Source organism: Salmo trutta, chromosome 24, assembly GCF_901001165.1.
Source record: "Salmo trutta chromosome 24, fSalTru1.1, whole genome shotgun sequence".
Taxonomy (NCBI): domain Eukaryota; kingdom Metazoa; phylum Chordata; class Actinopteri; order Salmoniformes; family Salmonidae; genus Salmo; species Salmo trutta.
In genome coordinates, this window is record NC_042980.1 from 17,783,883 (window position 1) to 17,806,983 (window position 23,101).

Genomic DNA, 23,101 nt, shown 5'->3' on the forward strand with positions numbered 1-23,101 from the left:
GCAACTATTTTGTAATCAAAGCTCAAGTTTTTAAATATAATATGGTCTGAGAAGAACAATATTGTCAGGCCAGGCATATAGCCAATATGCTGTGATAATAAATTAGGCCTACTGCACAAACCTCATTCTTACAGAACTGTTTGTATTAGGTTAATGTTACATCTTTTAAGTCATGTTTAAAAATAATCCTGAGGTGTAGATCTTGACTCAGAAAAGGTTGTTGACCACTGCTCTCAGTCATATTACAGTTCAAATTGTATACTGTGTGCTGTTGCCTTCATACTGCACAGGAGAGTGGGCAGGGGAGTTTGGCACTTTACACAAACCACCTCTCCTTGAGTGTGGGAGAGGCAGCAGATGTGACTGTTTTTTTGATGTGTGTTGCCGTTGGGTCATCTAAAAAATATGTGGAAAGAGAATGGAGACTAGCTGAGATAAGGTCTGGATTTTCCCATAAGACATCAGCGAGTAGCAACACCTGGTCTGTTGTTTTGTTAAAAGCAGTAATAAATATAAGGCTTCGTAGGTTGTCTTGACCAAAACATTGTTTTTAGCCAAAAAGTAGGCTATAATAAAAGTTGTTATGTTGTGATTCACGCCTATTTTGTCAGATTATTTTGGGCTGCAGCTCAAAGTGCTGTCTACTTTCCCGTCTGAAGTATCTGAGTCTGTGGGCTAAAATGTTTACTTGAATTCAAATTGAGCTTTTTGGATATGCACTTCATTTATCATTCTGTTTCCGTATGGGTCTTTAGCTATCCCCTTTCTTCCTCTAGGTCCTTTTTGATGGCCCTCAGTGCAAAACTATCCTCTCCAAAGGATGATCAAGGATAAAAAAGTTTCACAGGGAAGGGAATAGATATGGAAATTAGCTCTACACACTATTTGTAACATACATATTCTAGAAATTGCTTTCACTGATATCTCCTTGATGGTTCGATTTTCTTTCGAAGTACAGGAGAACTAACTAACTGAGTGGAGTGAAACCCACAAACGCTTCAAAGTTAAAACAACATTTGGAGGACCCAAGGGTTTACTATTTCAAGCATAGCGTAATGAAGCGCCCTGCTAACATCAACAGGATATATTTCAAAGACGAGAGGAGGCAAAAAAGTTATTAAGCTGTCAGTTGCATTCTCTCATGGCGACCTGCCTTTGGTATAGTATAACATAATGTAGAATGTCAAGGTTGTAGACCAAAGAGAGATGAGCTTAATACAATTCAGTGTCTATAGGGTTTCACATGAATTTCCAATAATAGTAATGCATACCTTGAAATCTCACATTGAATGTTCTCTCCACCCATCTCGAGGTAGAGGAATTTGTGTTTTGTGTGTGCAGAAATGACATGGTCAGACCCACCCCCAACCACACACACACAGAGACACTAGGGATTTGTGTTTTTCTTGTAATTGCCACATCCAAAATCCTATCTTCTGGGATGTGGAACTTGTAAATATCTGGGGGATATTTACATTCTGTCACCGTTTGGCAATCCATTATTTGTGCTTTCAATTATATTAGTGAGCAGGTTGCAAGTCTGATATATTGTTCTAATCAGAATGCATCAGGCCCATTTAATGAGATTGTCAAGTGTCGCTAATTAGATATAAATAAGCCATTAGTTAATCCAGTTTTTTTCTATTTCATCTCCAGAGACTATGAAAGGCTGTTGACGACTAACTCTGCCATTGGCTGAAAGGGAACCCAGTAGAGCAGCCTGAGCACATAGGTTGTGTGTGCAGGGAAAGAACCAACAATGGCCGCCAATAGAATCAGGGCGACCAACAACATTGCACTGCCACGCTGCAAGTCAGAGGGGACACTCATTGATCTCAGTGATGGAGTCTCTGAATCTAACTGCCTCACAGATGTCAAAGGTACGCTAATGAAGTTGATTCATATTTGAGATATTTTGTTGTAGTATTGATTACCTGATAACAGATGTACTTTTTTTGGTGTTCTTTTTTTGCAGTGCCTTCTCCCAGTGCCTTAAGACTGGACGCCACTGCCTCCTTTGGCACTGCCAGGGAAGTCATTGCCATTAAGGATTACTGTCCCTCCAGCTTTACCACCCTCAAGTTCTCCAAGGGAGAACATCTCTTTGTGCTGGACACATCGGGTGGAGAGTGGTGGTACGCCCACAACAACACTGAGATGGGTTACATCCCTGCGGCATACGTCCAACCCATCAGCTACCGGGACTCCTCCTTCAGTGACAGCGGTATGATCGACAGCTTAGGAGACTGCTCTGTTGAGGAGGGAGCCAAGGAGCTGGACCTCCTTGAAGATTGGACCGGGGTGATCCTGAAACCCACTGCCCCCCAAAACGGGAACCCTTTTGCCCCCCATCACCAGCCCCTTAGTCGTAGCGCCACCAACCCTTTCCTCAATGGAGCCCTTCAGGGTTCACTGGATCAGAACAGTAATGAGAACAGTAAGTCAGTGGATCTTCTTCTTTTTGACACCGCACCCTCATTCCCACCAAACTCCACTAGCAGCACTGTCAACATCAATGGCTTTGGCAGTGGCATCTTTGATCTGAACCACATCAGCCCCAGCCTGGGAGTGGGTCAGACCTTACGCAGGGACAACCCATTCTTCAGAAGCAAGCGATCTTATAGTCTCTCAGAACTTTCCATCCTGCAGGCTCAGAATGATGCCCCAAAGGCATCCTCCAGTTTCTTTGGAGGCCTGAAAGCCCCTGCGCCTGAGCAGTTCCAGAGCCGAGAGGATTTCCGGGAAGCATGGCTCAATCACCGCAAGCAAGCCAGGTCCTGCCATGACCTGGACTCCTTGGGCCAGAACCCAGGCTGGGGCCAAACGCAGCCGGTAGAAACCAACATTGTCTGCCGTCTAGACAGTTCTGGAGGAGCTGTCCAGCTTCCAGACACCAGCATCAGCATTCACATCCCTGAGGGACACGTGGCCCCTGGAGACACCCAGCAGATCTCTATGAAGGCCCTGCTGGACCCGCCTCTGGAACTCAACAACGACCGCTGCACCACTGTGAGCCCAGTTGTGGAGATCAAACTCAGCAACATGGAGACCAAAACCACAGTCACCCTTGAGATGAACGTGTCAGTTGTGGTGAAGAAGGAGAGCAGACAGACAACAGAGGTCATGTGTGTGAGGAGTGACTGCAAGGAGGGCCCCTACACACCAATCCCACAGGCGTACATGTATGGGGACACCGTCCAGGTCTGTCTGGATAACCTTGAGCCCTGCATGTATGTGTCTGTTGTGGCCCAGGCACAGTCGGTTGCTCCAGACACCACAGTTTGGGATAACGTGGTGAAAAAGGTCACCCTGGGCGTCTATGGGCCTAAGCACATTCACCCATCCTTTAAGACTGTGGTGGCTATCTTCGGCCATGACTGTGCCCCAAAGACATTACTGGTGAGTGAGGTGGGGAGGCAGGCCCACTCTGCTCCTCCAGTGGCCCTTCAGCTCTGGGGGAAGCACCAGTTTGTCCTGGCTAGACCACAGGATCTTCGGGTCGGGGTTTACTCCAATATGGCCAACTATGAGGTCAAGGACAGCGAGCAGGCCAGGGTGGTCAGGGGGTTCCAGGTCAAACTAGGAAAGGTTAGCCGGCTTGTCTATGTGATCGCCTCACGCACTGCTGACGATGTCTCAGATTTCACATTGCGGGTCCAGGTCAAGGATGACCAGGACTGTATTCTCGCCCAGTTCTGCGTTCAAACACCAACACCTCCACCCAAGACTGGTCCACGGACGTCTGCGCAGAGGCGGTTCCTGAAGAAGAAGGAAGTAGGGAAAATTGTTCTGTCCCCTCTGGCCATCACTAACAAGTACCCTGTGTTCCATGACCGACGAATCCACAACCTGAAGTTTGGTAAATTTATCAAAACAGTCATCCGTCAGACCAAGAACCAATACTTACTGGAGTACAAAAAGGGGGATTACGTTGCCCTTCTGAGCGAGGAGAAAATCAAACTGAAGGGACAGTTGTGGACTAAGGAATGGTACATTGGTTACTATCATGGTAGGACAGGACTTGTCCATACAAAAAATGTTTTGGTGGTGGGGAAAGTGAAGCCCATTTACTTCAGCGGTGCTGAACTTACCACTACACTCTTACTGGAGCAGATACTTAAGCCCAGCAAGTTCCTGACGTACATCTATGCCTCTGTAAGGACTATTCTGATGGAGAACATAGGAAGCTGGAGGGCGTTTGCTGATGCCCTGGGTTACGTCAACCTACCACTGACACATTTCTGCCATACAGAGCCCGACAGTGAGCCTGAGAGGGTGGCGTCTGTTCTGGAGAAGCTGAAGGAGGACTGCAACAATGCAGAGGGCAAGGAGAGGAAGTCCTTCCAGAAGGAGCTGATGACTGTAAGTAATGGCCTAAGGCAGGGTTCCCAACTGGAGGCCCGCAAACCGAATTTGGCTCATGAGTGGTGTTATTCCCCCCCTCCACCCCAAAGTTTTCTGAGCAAAAAAAATATAAAAATAAACAGTACTAGACAAAAGTTTGGACACGTACTCATTCCAAGGTTTTTCTTTAGTTTTACTATCCATGTAGTAACTAAAAAAGTGTTAAAAAAAGTATCCACCCTTTGCCTTGATGAAGCTTTGCACACTCTTGGCATTATCTCAACCAGCTTCATGAGGTAGTCACCTGGAATGAATTTCAATGAACAGGTTTGCCTTGTTAAAAGTTCATTTGTGGAATTTCTTTCCTTAACCTCTCTGGGCAAGCGTCCCACCTACTCAACAGCCAGTTGAATCCCGTGGCGCGTTATTCAAATACCTTAGAAATGCTATTACTTCAATTTCTCAAACATATGACTATTTTACAGCATTTTAAAGACAAGACACTCGTTAATCTAACCACACTGTTCGATTTCAAAAAGGCTTTACAACGAAAGCAAAACATTAGATTATGTCAGCAGAGTACCCAGCCATAAATAATCACACCCATTTTTCAAGCTAGCATATAATGTCACATAAAGCCAAACCACAGCTAAATGCAGCACTAACCTTTGATCTTCATCAGATGACAATCTTAGGACATTATGTTATACAATACATGCATGTCTGTTCAATCAAGTTCATATTTATATCAAAAACCAGCTTTTTACATTAGCAGGTGACTAGCATGTGACTAGCATTCCCACCGAACACTTCCGGTGAATTTACTAAATTACTCACGATAAACGTTCACAAAAAACATAACAATTATTTTAAGAATTATAGATACAGAACTCCTTTATGCAATCGCTATGTCCGATTTTAAAATAGCTTTTCGGTGAAAGCACATTTTGCAATATTCTAAGTAGATAGCCCGGCATCACAGGGCTAGCTATTTAGACACCCAGCAAGTTTAGCATTCACCAAAGTCAGATTTACTATAAGAAAAATGTTATTACCTTTGCTGTCTTCGTCAGAATGCACTCCCAGGACTTCTACTTCAATAACAAATGTTGGTTTGGTCCCAAATAATCCATAGTTATGTTCAAACAGCGGCGTTTTGTTCGTGCATTCAAGACACTATCCGAAGGGTAAATAAGGGTTACGAGCATTGTGCATTTCGTGACAAAAGAATTCTAAATATTCCATTACCGTACTTCGAAGCATGTCAACCGCTGTTTAAAATCAATTTTTATGCCACTTTTCTCGTAAAAAAGCGATAATATTCCGACCGGCAAAGCCTGTTTACATTCAACGAGAGAAAAAGTAAAAGCATGCTATCCCCTTATGCACGAGCCTCGTCTAATGGCCCTCTGATAGAGCACTTGCCAAATGCGCTAGTGTGTTTCAGCCTGGGCATTGAATTACGTCATTCAGCTTTTTCCCGGGTTCTGAGAGCCTATGGGAGCCGTAGGAAGTGTCACGTTACAGCAAAGATCCTCAGTCTTCAATAAACAGAGGCAAGAAGAACAACCACTTGTCAGACAGGCCACTTCCTGGTGAGAATCTTCTCAGGTTTTTGCCTGCCATATGAGTTCTGTTATACTCACAGACACCATTCAAACAGTTTTAGAAACTTTAGGGTGTTTTCTATCCAAAGCCAATAATTATATGCATATTCTAGTTACTGGGCAGGAGTAGTAACCAGATTAAATCGGGTACGTTTTTTTATCCGGCCGTGTAAATACTGCCCCCTATCCCCAACAGGTTAATGCGTTTGAGCCAATCAGTTCTGTTTTGACAAGGTAGGGGTGGTATACAGAAGATAGCCTTATTTGGTAAAATACCAAGTCCATATTATGGCAAGAACAGCTCAAATAAGCAAAGAGACATGACAGTTCATCATTACTTTAAGACATGAAGGTCAGTCAATACGGAAAATTTGAAGAACTTTTAAGGTTTCTTCAAGTGCAGTCGCATAAACCATCAAGCGCTATGATGAAACTGGCTCTCATATGAGGACCGCCACAGGAAAGGAAGACCTAGCTAGAGTTACCGCTGCTGCAGAGGATAAGTTCATTAGAGCTACCAGCCTCAGAAATTGCAGCCCAAATAAATGCGTCACAGAGTTCAAGTAACAGACACATCTCAACATCAACTGTTCAGAGGAGACTATGTGAATCAGGCCTTCATGCTCTAATTGCTGCAAATAAATCACTAGTAAAGGACACCAATAAGATGAAGAGACTTTCTTAGGCCAAGAAACTTGCAATGGACATTAGAACGGTGGAAATCCTTTGGTCTGATGAGTCCAAGTTTGAGATTTTTGGTTCCAACCGCCGTGTCTTTGTAAGACGCATAGTAGGTGAACGGATGATCTCCACATGTGTGGTTCCCACCGTGAAGCATGGAGGAGGAGGTGTGATGGTGTTGGGGGTGCTTTGCTCGTGACACTCTCTGTGATTAAATTTTGAATGTATTTAGAATTCAAGGCACACTTAACCAGCATGCTACCACAACATTCTGCAGCGATACACCATCCCATCTGGTTTGCGCTTAGTGGGACTATCATTGGTTTTTCCACAAAACAATGACTCAACACACCTCCAGGCTGTGTAAGGGCTATTTGACCAAGAAGGAGAGTGATGGAGTGCTGCATCAGATGATCTGGCCTCCACAATCACCTGACCTCAACGCAAATCAGGTGGTTTGGGATGAGTTGGACTGCAGAGTGAAGGAAAAGCAGCCAACAAGTGCTCAGCATGTGTGGGAACTCCTTCAAGACTGTTGGAAAAGCATTCTAGGTGAAGCTAGTTGAGAGAATGCCAAGAGTGTGCAAAGCTGTCATCAAGGCAAAGGGTGACTACTTTGAAGAATCTCAAATATAAAATATATTTTGATTTGTTTAACACTTTTTTGGTTACTACGTGATTCCATATGTGTTATTTAATCGTTTCGATGTCTTCACTATTATTCTACAATATATAAAGAGAATAAATAAAGAGAAATCCCAGAATGAGTAGGTGTTCAAACTTTTGACTGGTTGTGTGTGTGTGTGTGTGTGTGTGTGTGTACAGTTGAAGTCGGAAGTTTACATGCACCTTAGTCAAATACATTTAAACTCAGTTTTTCACAATTCCCGACATTTAATCCTAAGAATATTTCCCTGTCTTACGTCAGTTAGGATCACCACTTTATTTTAAGAATGTGAAATGTCAGAATAATAGTAGAGAGAATTATTTATTTCAACTGTTATTTCTTTCATCACATTCCCAGTGAGTCAGAAGTTTACATACACTCAATTAGTATTTGGTAGCATTGCCTTCAAATTGTTTAACTTGGGTCAAATGTTTCGGGTAGCCTTCCACAAGCTTCCCACAATAAATTGGGTGAATGTTGGCCTATTCCTCCTGACAAGAGCTGGTGTAACTGAGTCAGGTTTGTAGGCCTCCTTGCTCGCACATGCTTTTTCAGTGCTGCCCACAAATTTTCTATGGGATTGAGGTCAGGTCTTTGTGATGGCCTTAACTTCTTGACTGATGTCTTGAGATGTTGCTTCAATATATCCGCATATTTTTCCTCCCTCATGATGCCATCTATTTTGTGAAGTGCACCAGTCCCTCCTGCAGCAATGCTTCCCCAAAACATGATGCTGCCACCCCCCTGCTTCACGGTTGGGATGGTGTTCTTCGGCTTGCAAGCATCCCCCTTTTTCCTCCACACATAACGATGGCCATTATGACCAAACAGTTCTATTTTTGTTTCATCAGACCAGAGGACATTTCTCCAAAAAGTATGATCTTTGTCCCCATGTGCAGTTGCAAACCGTAGCCTGGCTTTTTTATGGTGGTTTTGGAGCAGTGGCTTCAGTGGCTTCTTCCTTGCTGAGCGGACTTCCTTGCTGAGCGGACTTTTTTATGTCGATATAGGACTCGTTTTACTGTGGATATAGATACTTTTGTACCTGTTTCCTCCAGCATCTTCACAAGGTCCTTTGCTATTGTTCTGGGATTGATTTGCACCTTTCACACCAAAGTACGATCAGCTCAAGGAGACAGAACACGTATCAGAAGCTTCTAAAGCCATGACATCATTTTCTGGAATTTTCCAAGCTGTTTAAAGGCACAGTCAACTTAGTGTATGTAAACTTCTGACCCACTGGAATTGTGATACAGTGAATTATAAGTGAAATAATCTGTAAACAATTATTGGAAAAATGACTTGTGTCATGCACAAAGTAGATGTCCTAACCGACTTGCCAAAACTATAGTTTGGTTAACAACAAATTTGTGGAGTGGTTGAAAAACTAGTTTTAATGACTCCAACCTAAGTGTATGTAAACTTCTGACTTCAACTGAATATATATATTCACTGTATCACAATTTCAGTGGGACAGAAGTTTACATACACTAAGTTGACTGTGCCTTTAAACAACTTGGAAAATTCCATAAAATTATGTTATGGCTTTAGAAGCTTCTGATAGGCGACTTGACATCATTTGAGTCAATTGGAGGTGTACCTGTGGATGTTTTTCAAGGCCTACCTTCAAACTCAGTGCCTCTTTGCTTGACATCATGGGAAAATCAACAGAAATCAGCCAAGACCTCCGAAAAAAATCTGGTCACAAGTCTGGTTCAAACGCCTGAAGGTACTACGTTCATCTGTACAAACAATAGTACGCAAGTATAAACACCATGGGACCAGGCAGTTGTCATACCGCTCAGGAAGGAGATGCGTTCTGTCTCCTAGAGATGAACGTGCTTTGATGCGAAAAGAGCAAATCAATCGTTGAAAATGTTGAAAATGTGATGGAAACTACTAGTTTTTTATTCCATACACGGGAATTTAACCACAAAAGTAATTTTATGTGCTCTTCATTTTCATGCACAGCCTTTTATCCACAACAAGTCAATTTGATAGAAACGCTTCGCTGGTGGGAAAATGCGCATATTTATAATATTTGCATGAAAATCTGCCGCCAATTGGTTGGATACCTAGGTTATGTGTTTAGCACTTTTGTTTCTTCTGTTTGTTCTAGTGTGCATATTTGTGTCTTGTGTTTGGTCTTGTGTGTGCACTGTGCCTGCATCTGTCTCTATCCTTGTGTGTCTAGCCTAGGTCTTTTTCAGGTCAGTCGTAGCTTTGGTTCCTTATCTACTTACAGCTGCCTGAGGCTATGGTCCAGTGGGCTAATTCTGTTGAGTGTGCAGTCAATAAGTGCTGCGTGGGCATCAGGGTCTTATGGGGACTAGGGAGTTGTGGAGAGCAGCAGAATATTTTGGCAGAGCACAAACCCACACCTCTGTCTCGAAAACATTGAGTTAGAGATACTGTACGTGGCTCATTCGTAAATCCAAATGATGGCTCAGCCTGCGTTAATAATGCTCCGTCTTTATTTCTAGTCATAATGTGTAAATCTAAACCTACAGGAATATAACAGTACTGTCAAACAATTTTTATGAAAAAGTCCTTGGTTTGATATTGGAAGTCATATTCAGTGTTTTGACCATTGTAGAGGGTGTCGAGCAGTGGCCGCTGAGGCTAGGATGGCTCATCATAATGGCTGGAATTGAGTGTAATGGCTGGAATGGATTGGATGGATTGGTATCAAACATATTAAAACCATGTGTTTGATACTCTCAATGATCGGCTATGAAAAGCCAACTGACATTTACTCTTGAGGTGCTGACTTGTTACACCCTCGACAACTACTGTAATTATTATTATTTGACCATGCTGGTCATTTATGAACATCTTGGCCATGTTCTGTTATAATCTCCACCCGGCACAGCCAGAAGAGGACTGGTCACCCCTCATAGCCTGGTTCCTCTCTAGGTTTCTTCCTCGGTTTTGGCCTTTCTAGGGAGTTTTTCCTAGCCACTGTGCTTCTACACCTGCATTGCTTGCTGGCTGGGTTTCTGTACAGCACTTTGAGATATCAGCTGATGTAAGAAGGGCTATATAAATACATTTGAATTTGATTTGATTCCATTCACTCCGTTATGTGCCGTCCTCGCCTCAGTAGCTTCCGCTGGTGTCGAGAATACTACATGACTTAACATCAGTGTTTACCCTAGGATGTTTTTCAGCAGCAGTTGCAAAGTTAGCGGGGAGGGTGTGGTAGTGGGCATGACCAATGGTGCGGTTTTAGAAGCCCTCCTCTTGGACGCAGACACAATGTTGCTTTTTTAAAGCTTATTTTCTTGCAATTCTACACATTTTGCTATGGGGTGGAGAGAACATTTTACATGTTTAAAGCTAATTTCCTACAATTCTACACATTTTACCCAGGCCTTATGCCATGTTCTTATGCTTTCTGAGTGACTCAAACATTATAACAAAAATCTCTATGTATCTGCCATGACATTTTTTGAATTTTCGATTCTCCCCGACTGCCTAGTTTTTATTTTGGTGATTGTTAGTTCTTAAAGATGATCTTATTTAAAAATATACTGCTAAAAAAAAAGGGAACACTTAAACAACACAATGTAACTCCAAGTCAATCACATTTCTGTGAAATCAAACTGTCCACTTAGGAAGCAACACTGATTGACAATAAGTTTCACATGCTGTTGTGCAAATGGAATAGACAACAGGTGGAAATTATAGGCAATTAGCAAGACACCCCCAATAAAGGAGTGGTTCTGCAGGTGGTAACCACAGACCACTTCTCAGTTCCTATGCTTCCTGGCTGATGTTTTGGTCACTTTTGAATGCTGGCGGTGCTTTCACTCTAGTGGTAGCATGAGACGGAGTCTACAAACCCACACAAGTGGCTCAGGTAGTGCAGCTCATCCAGGATGGCACATAAATGCGAGCTGTGGCAAGAAGGTTTGCTGTGTCTGTCAGCGTAGTGTCCAGAGCATGGAGGCGCTACCTGGAGACAGGCCAGTACATCAGGAGACGTGGAGGAGGCAGTAGGAGGGCAACAACCAGCAGCAGGACCGCTACCTCCGCCTTTGTGCAAGGAGGAGCATTGCCAGAGCCCTGCAAAATGACCTCCAGCAGGCCACAAATGTGCATGTGTCTGCTCAAACGGTCAGAAACAGACTCCATGAGGGTGGTATGAGGGCCTGACGTCCACAGGTGGGGGTTGTGTTTACAGCCCAACACCGTGCAGGACGTTTGGCATTTGCCAGAGAACACCAAGATTGGCAAATTCGCCACTGGCGCCCTGTGCTCTTCACAGATGAAAGCAGGTTCACACTGAGCACATGTGACAGTCTGGAGACGCCGTGGAGAACGTTCTGCTGCCTGCAACATCCTCCAGCATGACCGGTTTGGCGGTGGGTCAGTCATGGTGTGGGGTGGCATTTCTTTGCGGGGCCGCACAGCCCTCCATGTGCTCGCCAGAGGTAGCCTGACTGCCATTAGTTACCAAGATGAGATCCTCAGACCCTTGTGAGACCATATGCTGGTGCGGTTGGCCCTGGGTTCCTCCTAATGCAAGACAATGCTAGACCTCATGTGGCTGGAGTGTGTCAGCAGTTCCTGCAAGAAGAAGGCATTGATGCTATTGACTGGCCCGCCCGTTCCCCAGACCTGAATCCAATTGAGCACATCTGGGACATCATGTCTCGCTCCATCCACCAACGCCACATTGCACCACAGACTGTCCAGGAGTTGGCGGATGCTTTAGTCCAGGTCTGGGAGGAGATCCCTCAGGAGACCATCCGCCACCTCATCAGGAGCATGCCCAGGCGTTGTAGGGAGGTCATACAGGCACGTGGAGGCCACACACACATTACTGAGCCTCATTTTGACTTGTTTTAAGGACATTACATCAAAGTTGGATCAGCCTGTAGTGTGGTTTTCCACTTTAATTTTGAGTGTGACTCCAAATCCAGACCTCCATGGGTTGATAAATTGGATTTCCATTGATTATTTTTGTGTGATTTTGTTGTCAGCACATTCAACTATGTAAAGATAAAAGTGATTAATAAGATTATTTCATTCATTCAGATCTAGGATGTGTTATTTTAGTGTTCCCTTTATTTTTTTGAGCAGTGTATATACTGTAGCTCCATTATCTTTTCTACATGCTTTATATCATGTTTTAGTCGTCCCGATAAAACATTTTTGGGTGTGGGGTCAACAATTTAGCCCTGCCGCTTTTAAATGAATATAGAGGAAACACTGAACATGATTGAAGAATAGAGCCATAGAAGCATGTCACACTGTATGGATTAGCAGTATATCTGATGAATATTCTTCACCTCATGTTGCTGAGGGAGTGCAGAATGTATCACTTTGTTCTCTTTGATAGGTGACATTCATGTCACGCCGTAACAATGACATTGATATTAGGTGAGACGGTTTCCCCTCAAATGTGTCTGAGACGGAAGAGAGGGCACACACCAGATATAACTTTTGTTGTCATCTTTAAACATCTGCATTATTCAGTCAGCTCTGTCCCCATTGGTGACCCTGGCGTGTCAAGACTGTCATTAACACTGTAGCCTCACCCCACCCACCAATAGACCAGAAACCAGCTGGTTTGGGCCTGACTTGGAAACTTTCCTGCAAACCCAACCCTTGTCTGTCTGTTTCCCTTTCTCACATTATTGTGTGCAAAGATGTTGTCATCAAGACAGTTTCATTCAGTATTTCCCGGTATTGCCTTTGGCAAAATTGGCAGCAGGCCTTGCAATAAGTTTCTATACAGACCAAAATTGAAAAACGTTTCAATATGTAGTCTCTCCTTCCCTCATGTTTCAAAGTGTTGACAACCTCTGAGATGTGATGTTGATTTGAAATCGTCAATTTTTGTCATCTGCGTGTCAATATCATTCCAAGTTGGAAACAGTATGTGTCGTGTAGGAACGTTCACAAACTTAAAGAGAAAGAATACTCAGCGTCCGCCTCACTCGCCCTCAGTGCCTACATAATGATTTTCTTTTTTTCAATAACATTCCTTTGTAGAAGTCTCTCAGAGGTCATGGTCATAATAGAACAGGCTCTGAGGTAAGATGGAACGTAAACACTATATAATTTACGTCGGGTTGTAAACACCAATTACAACCATTTATAGACATGGGGGAGCTTCAATGTGGAGAAGAACTATATATAAAGACAAGTCCGTGGTGGATAAAGACATGTCCTCAACAACACTTCCCATTTCTCAGGCTCAGTTGTTTGGTGTACACTTTGTAATGATGTGATACAATCAGTAGTATTAATTGGGTGTGTTTTCCCTTTTCAAATGTACATAGAACATCTTGGCAAATAGGATGCACTTCATTGGATGGACTTTTGGAAGCGATGGTGCAGCAACCAGTAATACTGATATCATTACGGAATTCAAAGTATTCACAAAGCAAGTGGCATACTTAGAGCAAACTCATCCAGCCTTGCATGCATAGAATGTACAACTCCTGAAGAATAACTACCAAAGACATTAACAAACACTCTTTTAGTTTATTTATGGAAAATGCTGCTATTTAAACAACTTCACACAAGGTTATTTGGTACTTATGCAACAAGAGTTGAAATGGGCACTATAAAGTTAGAATCCACTTCCTTCCACTGAGAGGATGTTAGTGTTATTTAAGCCCGGCTGAGATATCCTCACATTCCACGGCAGGCTACAAGGGAACCAACGCATACCGGATGGGTAACATTTAGCAACCAGTGTGTCTACACCAACCCACCTATCCAGCTTCACAAATTAGGATTGATGTCTAGGTTAGGCTAATCCAATATAGGTAACCGCTGTTCCTGTGTGCACAACAATAACAAAACAGTTGCTGCTTGTTCACCCTGGTTTTTCTAGAGGAGTTTTGTGTACATGTTTTTTTTTGCAACTGTTTATCCCCCAAACAATAGATTACTTACATTCTGGTGGGCTTCAATTGCGGTCTTCTGAGGCTTCGTATGTGGCTGTCAATTTAATTACCGTCTCCTACGTCTCTCGGCAATTAAGTGTTTTCTCTGACACTGAAAATAATCCCTTCTGATTCGCTTGCATATCATTTGACGGAGAGCTAAGAGTGTATTTTTAGATGCAAAGGAAATAAAAAATATTGTGTGCGACTCAGAGGGAGATGACAGCCTTTGTGCTTGAGCATCTGAAGGCATGTACATTTTCTCTCATTGTTCAGGAAGAAAGGAATTATCAGCAGTGTTAGGCATGGGCCTATATCCACACATCCCAAATAGAGAGAGATTCCTCTTATTTCCCCCCTCCACTTCCCCCCTTTGTCCTTTTCTTAGTTGGTAGAACTGCATTGCCTGTAGTAATTGCCTATTGAAGCATAATCACAATTAATTAGCACTTTCTATTTCAAAACAAATATATGGAAAATGATTTTGCATATTGTAATGGTGAACACATTGAGCTCTACTGCGAAACCACAAAACAGCAGTGCCCATGCTAAATCCAACTCTAGCAGCGAGCTTATGAATTAATAACCTGCAATGCCTATGAGGTTATCTAATCACCGCATATGATAAAGTATGTTTTGTACATTCTGTTAATTGTGCATTTTTGTTTCATTCAAGACTCAGCCCTGATATGCTTTTGTGATCTAGCTAATTTGCCCATGACTGATTGTGTAGGAGTTGAGCTATGGATGTATAATTCAGAGCTGGGTTAATCAAGTACTAATTGTAGTTCAGTCTAATCTACATTTGACAACAAAAAAAACAAAATAGATTTTGAGCCTGATAATTAAGCCGACCACAACCAGAAAGTATTCTCTTCCTGGTACATACATACAATCCTCTAGGCTTTAGAGAACAAGCCTGTAACAGGTGTGCTGGGAGTCAGGAAGCAAGTTCAAAGAGTGAATCATTTAATCAATAAACGAAACATAATACAAAACAAGAAACACGAACAACGCACAGACATGAAACTGAAACCGAAACAATAACACCTGGGGAAGGAACCAAAGGGAGTGATATATATATATATATATATATATATATAGGGAAGGTAATCAGGGAGATAATGGAGTCCAGGTGAGTTTGATGACGTGCTGGTGCGTGTAACTAGGGTGACAGGTGTGCACCATAATGAGCAGCCTGGTGACCTAGAGCGCCGGAGAGGGAGTATATGTGACAGTACTCCCCTCTGACACCGACCAAAGGACGATCCCGGGGATCAGGAGCGGACCGGTCACCTCTGCTGAGGCGCAGGCGTAGGAGCCCGACGAGCCGGCCGAGGACTCCCACGGTAGCTCCGAAGCTGACGGCTCGTCGGACTCTCATACCTCACTTCTACCACAAAAAAAACACTCCCTAATGCTTCCCTTGGGTGAGGGGTTATTCTGTAACGTTATTCTGCTGGGAGTCGGGAAGCAAGTTAAGGGAGTGAATATTTTTATCAATAAATGATACATAATACAAAAACAAGAAACACGAACAGCGCACAGACATGAAACTGAAACAGAACAATAAAGCCTGGGGAAGGAACCAAAAGGAGTGACATATATAGGGAAGGTAATCAGGGAGGTGATGTAGACCAGGTGAGTTTGATGATGTGCTGGTGCGTGTAACGATGGTGGCAGGTGTGCACCATAATGCGCAGCCTGGTGACCTAGAGTGCCAGAGAGGGAGTATATGTGACAGTACCCCCTCCCCAACGTGCAGCTCCAGCCGCAGGACGCCGACCAAAGGGACAATCATGGGGATCAGGAGCGGACTGGTCACCTCTGCTGAGGCGTGGGAGCCTGGCTACCTAGAGCGCCGGAGAGGGAGTATACGTGACCTTACCCGCTCCCTGGTGTGCAGCTCTACCCGCAGGACACCAACCAAGTAGACGATTCCAGGGATCAGGAGCGGACCGGTTGCCTCCGCTGAGGCGCGGAGGCCAGACAATCCGGCTGAGGCATGAGAGTCCGACGAGCCAGCTGAGGACTCCCTGGTAGCTCCGGTACTGACACCCAGACTCGACATGCCATACAAAAAATACCACCTTCCCTTAGGTGAAGGATTATTCAGAAACGTGTGCGCTGGGAGTCGGGAAGCAAGTTTAAGGAGTGGATAGTTTAATCAATATATGAAACATAATACAAAACAAGAAACACAACGCACAGACATGAAACTGAAACAGAAACAATAATGCCTGGGGAAGGAACCAAAGGGAGTGACATACAGTTGAAGTCGGAAGTTTACATACACCTTAGCCAAGTACATTTAAACTCAGTTTTCCTGACATTTAATCCTAGTAAAAATTCCCTGTCTTAGGTCAGTTAGTATCACCACTTAATTTTAAGAATGTGAAATGTCAGAATAATATTAGAGAGAATTATTTATTTCAGCTTTTATTTATTACATCACATTCCCTGTGGGTCAGAAGTTTACATACACTCAATTAGTATTTGGTAGCATTGCCTTTAAATTGTTTAACTTGGGTCAAATGTTTTGGGTAGCCTTCCACAACCTTCCCACAATAAGTTGGGTGAATTTGGGCCCATTCCTCCTGACAGAGCTGGTGTAACTGAGTCAGGTTTGTAGGCCTCCTTGCTCGCACATGCTTTTTTCAGTTCTGCCCACAAATTTTCTATGGGATTGAGTTCAGGTCTTTGTGATGGCCACTCCAATACCTTGACTTTGTTGTCCTTAAGCCATTTTACCACAACGTTGGAAGTATGCTTGGGGTTGTTCATTTGGAAGACCTATTTGCGACCAAGCTTTAACTTCCTGATTGATGTCTTGAGATTGCTTCAATATATCCACATCATTTCCCCCCCTCATGATGCCATCTATTTTGTGAAGTGCACCAGTCCCTCCTGCAGCAAAGCACCCCCACAACATGATGCTGCCACCCCTGTGCTTCACAGTTGGGATGGTGTTCTTCGGCTTGCAAGCCCCCCACTTTTTCCTCCAAACATAACAATGGCCATTATGGCCAAACAGTTCTATTTTGTTTCATCAGACCAGTGGACATTTCTCCAAAAAGTACAATCTTTGTCCCCATGTGCAGTTGCAAACCGTAGCCTGGCTTTTTAATGGCGGTTTTGGAGCAGTGGCTTCTTCCTTGCTCAGCAGAATTTTAGGTTATGTCGATATAGGACTCGTTTTACTGTGGATATAGATACTTTTGCACCTGTTTCCTCCAGCATCTTCACAAGGTCCTTTGCTGTTGTTCTGGGATTGATTTGCACTTTTTGCACCGAAGTACGTTCATCTCTAGGAGACAGAACGCGTCTCCTTCCTGAGTGGTATGACGGCTGCGTGGTCCCATGGTGTTTATACTCGAGTACAATTTTTTGTACAGATGATTGTGGTACCTTCAGGAGTTTGGAAATTGCTCCCAAGGATGAAACAGACTTGTGGAGGTCTCCAATTTCTTTCTGAGCTTTTGGCTGATTTCTTTTTTGATTTCCCAATGATTTCAAGCAAAGAGGCACTTAGTTTGAAGGTAGGAAAACATACATGTCATCTATGCACTTAAATAGCGAATGGGAGACGCTAAAGTTACAGACCAATTCTAAAATGGATTAAATAGGTTTTTTCCCTCATCAATCTACACACAACTCCATAATGAAAAAGCTACATTTATAAAAACAAAACAACTGAAATCGCATATACATAAGTATTCAGAACCTTTACTCAGTACTTTGTTGATGCACCTTTGGCAGGGATTGTAGCCTCAAATCTTCTTGGGTATAACACTACAAGCTTGGCACACCTGTATTTGGGGAGTTTCTCCCATTCTTCTCTGCAGATCTTATCAAGCTCTGTCAGGTTGGATGGGGAGCGTAACTGCACAGCTATTTTCAGGTCCCTCCAGAGATGTTCAATCGGGTTCAACTCCGGGTTCTGGCTGGGCCACTCAAGGACATTCAGAGACTTGTCCCGAAGCCACTCCTGCATTGTCTTGGCTGTGTGCTTAGGGTCGTTGTCCTGTTGGATGGTGAACCGTTGCCCCAGTCCTGAGCGCTCTGGAGTAGGTTTACATCAAGGATCTCTCTGTACTTTGCTCCTTTCCTCTTTCCTTCTATCTTGACTAGTCTCCCTGTCCCTGCTGCTGAAAAACATCCCCACAGCATAATGCTACCACCTCCATGCTTTACCGTAGGGATGGTGCCAGGTTTCCTCCAGCCGTGACACTTGGCATTCAGGCCAAAGAGTTCAATATTGCTTTCATCAGACCAGATAATCTTGTTTCTCATGATCTGAGAGTCTTTAGGTTGTCTTTGCGCAAACTCCAAGCGTGCTGTCATGTTCATTTTACTGAGGAGTGACTTCCGTCTGGCCACTCTACCATAAAGGCCTGATTGGTGGAGTGCTGCAGAAATGGTTGTCCATCTGGAAGATTCTCCCATCTCCACAGAGGAACTCTGGAGCCATGTCAGAGTGACCATCGAGTTCTTGGTTACCTCCCTGACCAAGGCCCTTCTCCCCCGATTGTTCAGTTTGGCCGGGCGGCCAGCTCAAGGAAGAGTCTTGGTGGTTCCAAACGTCTTCGATTTAAGACGGATGGCGGCCACTGTGTTCTTGGGGACCTTCAATGCTGCAGAAATGTTTTGGTACCCTTCCTACGGACAATTCCTTCAACCTCATGGCTGAGTCTCTGCTCTGACATGCACTGTCAATTTTAGAACAAGGATGTAATGTAACAAAATGTGGACAAAGTCAAGGGGTCTGAATACATTCCGAATGCACTTTAGTAGGCCTAGCCTAAAGAAAGTTGATCCTCCTCTTTTTAGTAGAGGCCATCACTCTGTTTTCTCGCTCAATTGCATAGCATATTGAAATGTTGCGCAGCATTAATTGTTTAATTAGATTTTAGAATACATTTGTATTGATGTCAGAGTGATTAGAGGGACAATAGAGCGCTGAGTACCATGAAGTTACCAAGTTTGGTAGGCTACTAATGACTGTCAGCAGCATCAGAGTTTGGATAAGCCTAATTACTGTAACTAAACGGTCACGTGGAATTTGACTACCTTCATAACTCGTGACCACCGCTGTGGCGGTAATACAGTCACCACAACAGCCCTAGCCACTGCTTTTTGCACACATTTGCGTGTGTCTGGCTGTGCATAGTGAATGTGTGTGTGTATGTATGCACCTGCTGTAACCCAGTCTAAGTTCATATTTGTGCCATGCTTTTAACAATGTATTGTATTCCTTTCGCTGTGTAATTTGTTATATTACTGACTCACACATGGGAAGGAAATGACAAAGCCTCTAAATCAGTTTACTAACCTGTCCCTTATCCCCCCCTGTAAGTCCTAACATTATGGAAGCATTTCAACTGCACATGCATCCTGTGTTTACAAAATGGCCACTTGCATAGTATGTGTGCAATAATCACCACATTAACGCTTGGCGGTCAGTGAGCTCTATTGATTTCACCATTTCAGCCAAATGCACTTGAGTCTAGATGAAATTAAAACTGTAAATTGTCCTCAGCATTAAGATTTTTCAGCTATGTCTCCCAACTTTTTTAATATTCAGGGCAGGACAAGATCATCAGCACAATAATAATACTTAAACAATTCCCAAGGGTTGACTTGACACATACTCTCTTTTGCTTTGTTTTGTCTGACAGTTTTATGAAATCCCGAATAGAAATAACTCAATATTCTGTGAGATGGAGGTTCTCACTCATACTTTGTCAGACCTGCCTTACTGTATGTATGAAATCAAGCCCCAGCTTTGGAATCTCTGCTCTGACATCAGACATCCAGCCCTGTCACTGACTGACAGACTAAAACAAGCAGAAACACCATATTGTTGTTTATTGTGTGTATTGAGTCTTTTAGACTCTTAGTGGGATTGTATCAACCCCAGTCTGAGGACTAGAGGTCTGTGTGTAATGGCCGTCGCGTTTGGCGTCTGATGGACGTGGGCAAAGACATGTCTCTGTGGAGGATCATTGCCCCACAGATGTTTCCTGTCTTATTGTTGAGACTAAACAGAAGTGCCAGTTATGGACCAAGAGGCGCCTGCATTCCACACCACCTCCCATTGCCCCTCACATAGCCCATCTACCTGAACTCAGCTATGACCAGACAACTATGCAGAAACACTCTACAGAGCTGCCTGTTCTGTCTGGTGTTGTTGGGCCATGAATTGGAGGCCAGTGAGTGTGCTATGTACTGTTGTGTGTGTATATATACTGACTTCAGTTTTAAGACGGGTTCTGAGCCACCATTGCACCCATTCCTCAAATAGGATTTGGAAAAAGAGGAAAAATCGGGAGGAGGTTCTAAACTGTGCGGGTGGGCACCCCACTGTGTCCTGCACTAAGAGGGATTTAGTTCCCACTCACGCACACAACTCTGTAGCAGACCCTCCCGAGTCCCAATCCTCATCCTACGCTTTGAATTATTTGCGGAGAGAGAGAGTGAGAGATCCCTGCAGTTGATAGCACTCGGGAGTAATAATAACAATCTATTTCTGGAAGATGACTTTGAAAGCGGCCATCGGGATGATCATGTGCAGTTAGCTCTGTGTTGCCATTTTTTAACACAGCCCCCGTTTTTTTCCTGCATCCCGAGACTCCATCTTCTGTTCTTCACTTCCTGCTCAACACTCTCCCTTCCTCCTTCCTTCAGCAGTAGGGTGTGGCCAACTGCTGTGCTGGTACAGTTGACAGCAATACATATCTGTCTCTCTCTGGAGACACGTTGTTTGTGTGTTTTTCGTCTTCTGCCAGTCTGGGTAGAATGGCGGAGTGTCACGAAAAGAACCCAGAATTCTCTCATCTCAGCTCAGCAGACTGTTTGGTTGAGGGTATAAAGGCGATCAGGTGGATTTGTGTATCCAGAACAGGAAAACAGTAAGAGTAGTACACGTTGAAAGTACACGTTGAAAGGGAAAAGTAGAACTAAGTAGAGCAGGGGTTCTCAAACTTTTTGGGGCCGGGGACCCCTTTTGTAATAGCTAATTCACCAGGGACCCCCTCATAACTCCAGTGAGAAAAAAATAGCTTACAAGGAGTTTTACTATGACTTTGGCAGTGCATGGCAGGACAAACCAAGTCTTGGGCCCTGCGAAGGAACATTTTAAAGGCCCACCTCTTTTCATTGGAGATAACATTTAGCAGTTTAAGCTAATTCTACACGCCTCTCTTTTGGTAAAAAGCTGAGGGATGGGCCTGGAGAAATGTAACCACTCTCAAATTCATAGACAGGGCTATGGATGCAAGGACTGACCATCCATAATATCGAAATTATAGTTTTAGCAATGTTTCAGGCAATATATTGTTTGTTTACATTTACATTGTTTACAAACATTGGGATATATTTTGGGTTCTGCTTATATTTTGGGTTCTGATTGGGTAGGACAGTTGAACTAAGCTCATGAGGCATAAATCATGTTCTTCAAGAATAAATGGGCTATATCATGGTATGCCATACCAAAAATGGATGTAGCAACTAAGGATTCTAGCTTTAAATTACAGTGCATTTAGGTAAAAATATCTAATAACTGGTTGAAAAATGTATAATTGGTGAAGCACTGTGGATACCAATATCCCATGTGACCCTCCCAGTCCCATGTTTCCCAAGGTTAAGAGTATATGAGTAGGTAAATAATATTACATTGTATTTTATTACACCCTCAAATTATTCTACGGATCCTTTAGCCAAAATGTGTTTCGTCTGTTGGTAGAAATACTCTTTAAAGATATGAAATGTTACTTTGAGATCTGGCTGTGGACCCCTGCAGTAGAACCCCTGAAGTAGAGGGCAAGACTATGACTGAGATACAGATTAGAGTGAGTGGCTAAGATGGGAAGAGCGACACGGGAACCTTTCAGACAGAAATGGAGATGGAGAGCGAGATGATAGAAAAGATGGAAGTATAGACAAAGCCAAGGAATGGGAGGATGAGGAGGAGGAGGCTGGAGAGACAATAGATTGCTATTCTTCAAGTAGCATCACATTTATCAAATGAACTCCCTCAGTTCTCAGCCTGACAATGATCACTCTGAGCTATCCTTAGATCTTGCTTTCATACACTTTGTTTTCAACTAGAAGACGTACCTCGAAGACTGATTCACACTGTGTAAAGACGCATACCGCAGAGATCCCCAAACCCCCCCCGGCCGACCGCCCCTTTCAGAAATATGCCTGACAGAGTTGCATTCTCACTTTGACAGTGAGATGATTTATGGAGTTGAGAAGATGCAGTGTCTCTATGCACTGATGTCTGCATTGATGTCTTTGTGACATTTAGCTAAACCAGTCGCATGCAGACACAGGCAGACTCGGACACACCCACACACACAAAACACCAATCCCTTGTGCCTCAGTGACATTTTGACAATAAAAGCACAGCATATACATTGAGTATACCAAACACTGGGAACACTTTCCTAATTTTGAGTTGCGCCACTCCCCCTTTACCCTCAGAAAAGCCTCAATTCGTCGGGCATGGACTCTACAAGGTGTTGAAAGTGTTCCACAGGGATGCTGGCCCATGTTGACTCCAATGCTTCCCACAGTTGTGTCAAGTTGACTAGATATCCTTTTGGTGGTGGACCATTCTTGATACACACGGGAAACTGTTGAGTGTAAAAAAAATAACAGCAGTATTGCAGTTCTTGACACAAACGGGTGCGCATGGCAAGTACTACCATACCCCTTTCAAAGGCACTTAAATCTTTTGTCTTGCCCATTCACCCTCTTTTTTTCACACCTCTAGTACTGAGATGCAGTGCCTTAGACCGCTGTGCCACTCGGGAGCACTCTGAATGGCACACATACACAATCCGTCTCAAGGCTTAGAAATCCTTCTTTAACCTGTAATTTCCTCTTAATCT

The 23,101-nt window shown here is 43.6% G+C and overlaps 1 protein-coding gene across 1 annotated transcript in view; it reads left to right on the forward strand.

Moving 5' to 3' along the window:
* Positions 1-23,101, forward strand: part of LOC115160835 (SH3 domain-binding protein 4) — a 63,193-nt gene that overhangs the window by 34,311 nt on the left and 5,781 nt on the right. The window contains exons 2-3 of the mRNA XM_029711307.1: positions 1,657-1,880; positions 1,976-4,362. Of these exons, the coding sequence (XP_029567167.1) occupies positions 1,760-1,880; positions 1,976-4,362 (2,508 nt within the window). The 5' untranslated portion in view covers positions 1,657-1,759. The remainder of the gene's footprint in view (positions 1-1,656; positions 1,881-1,975; positions 4,363-23,101) is intronic.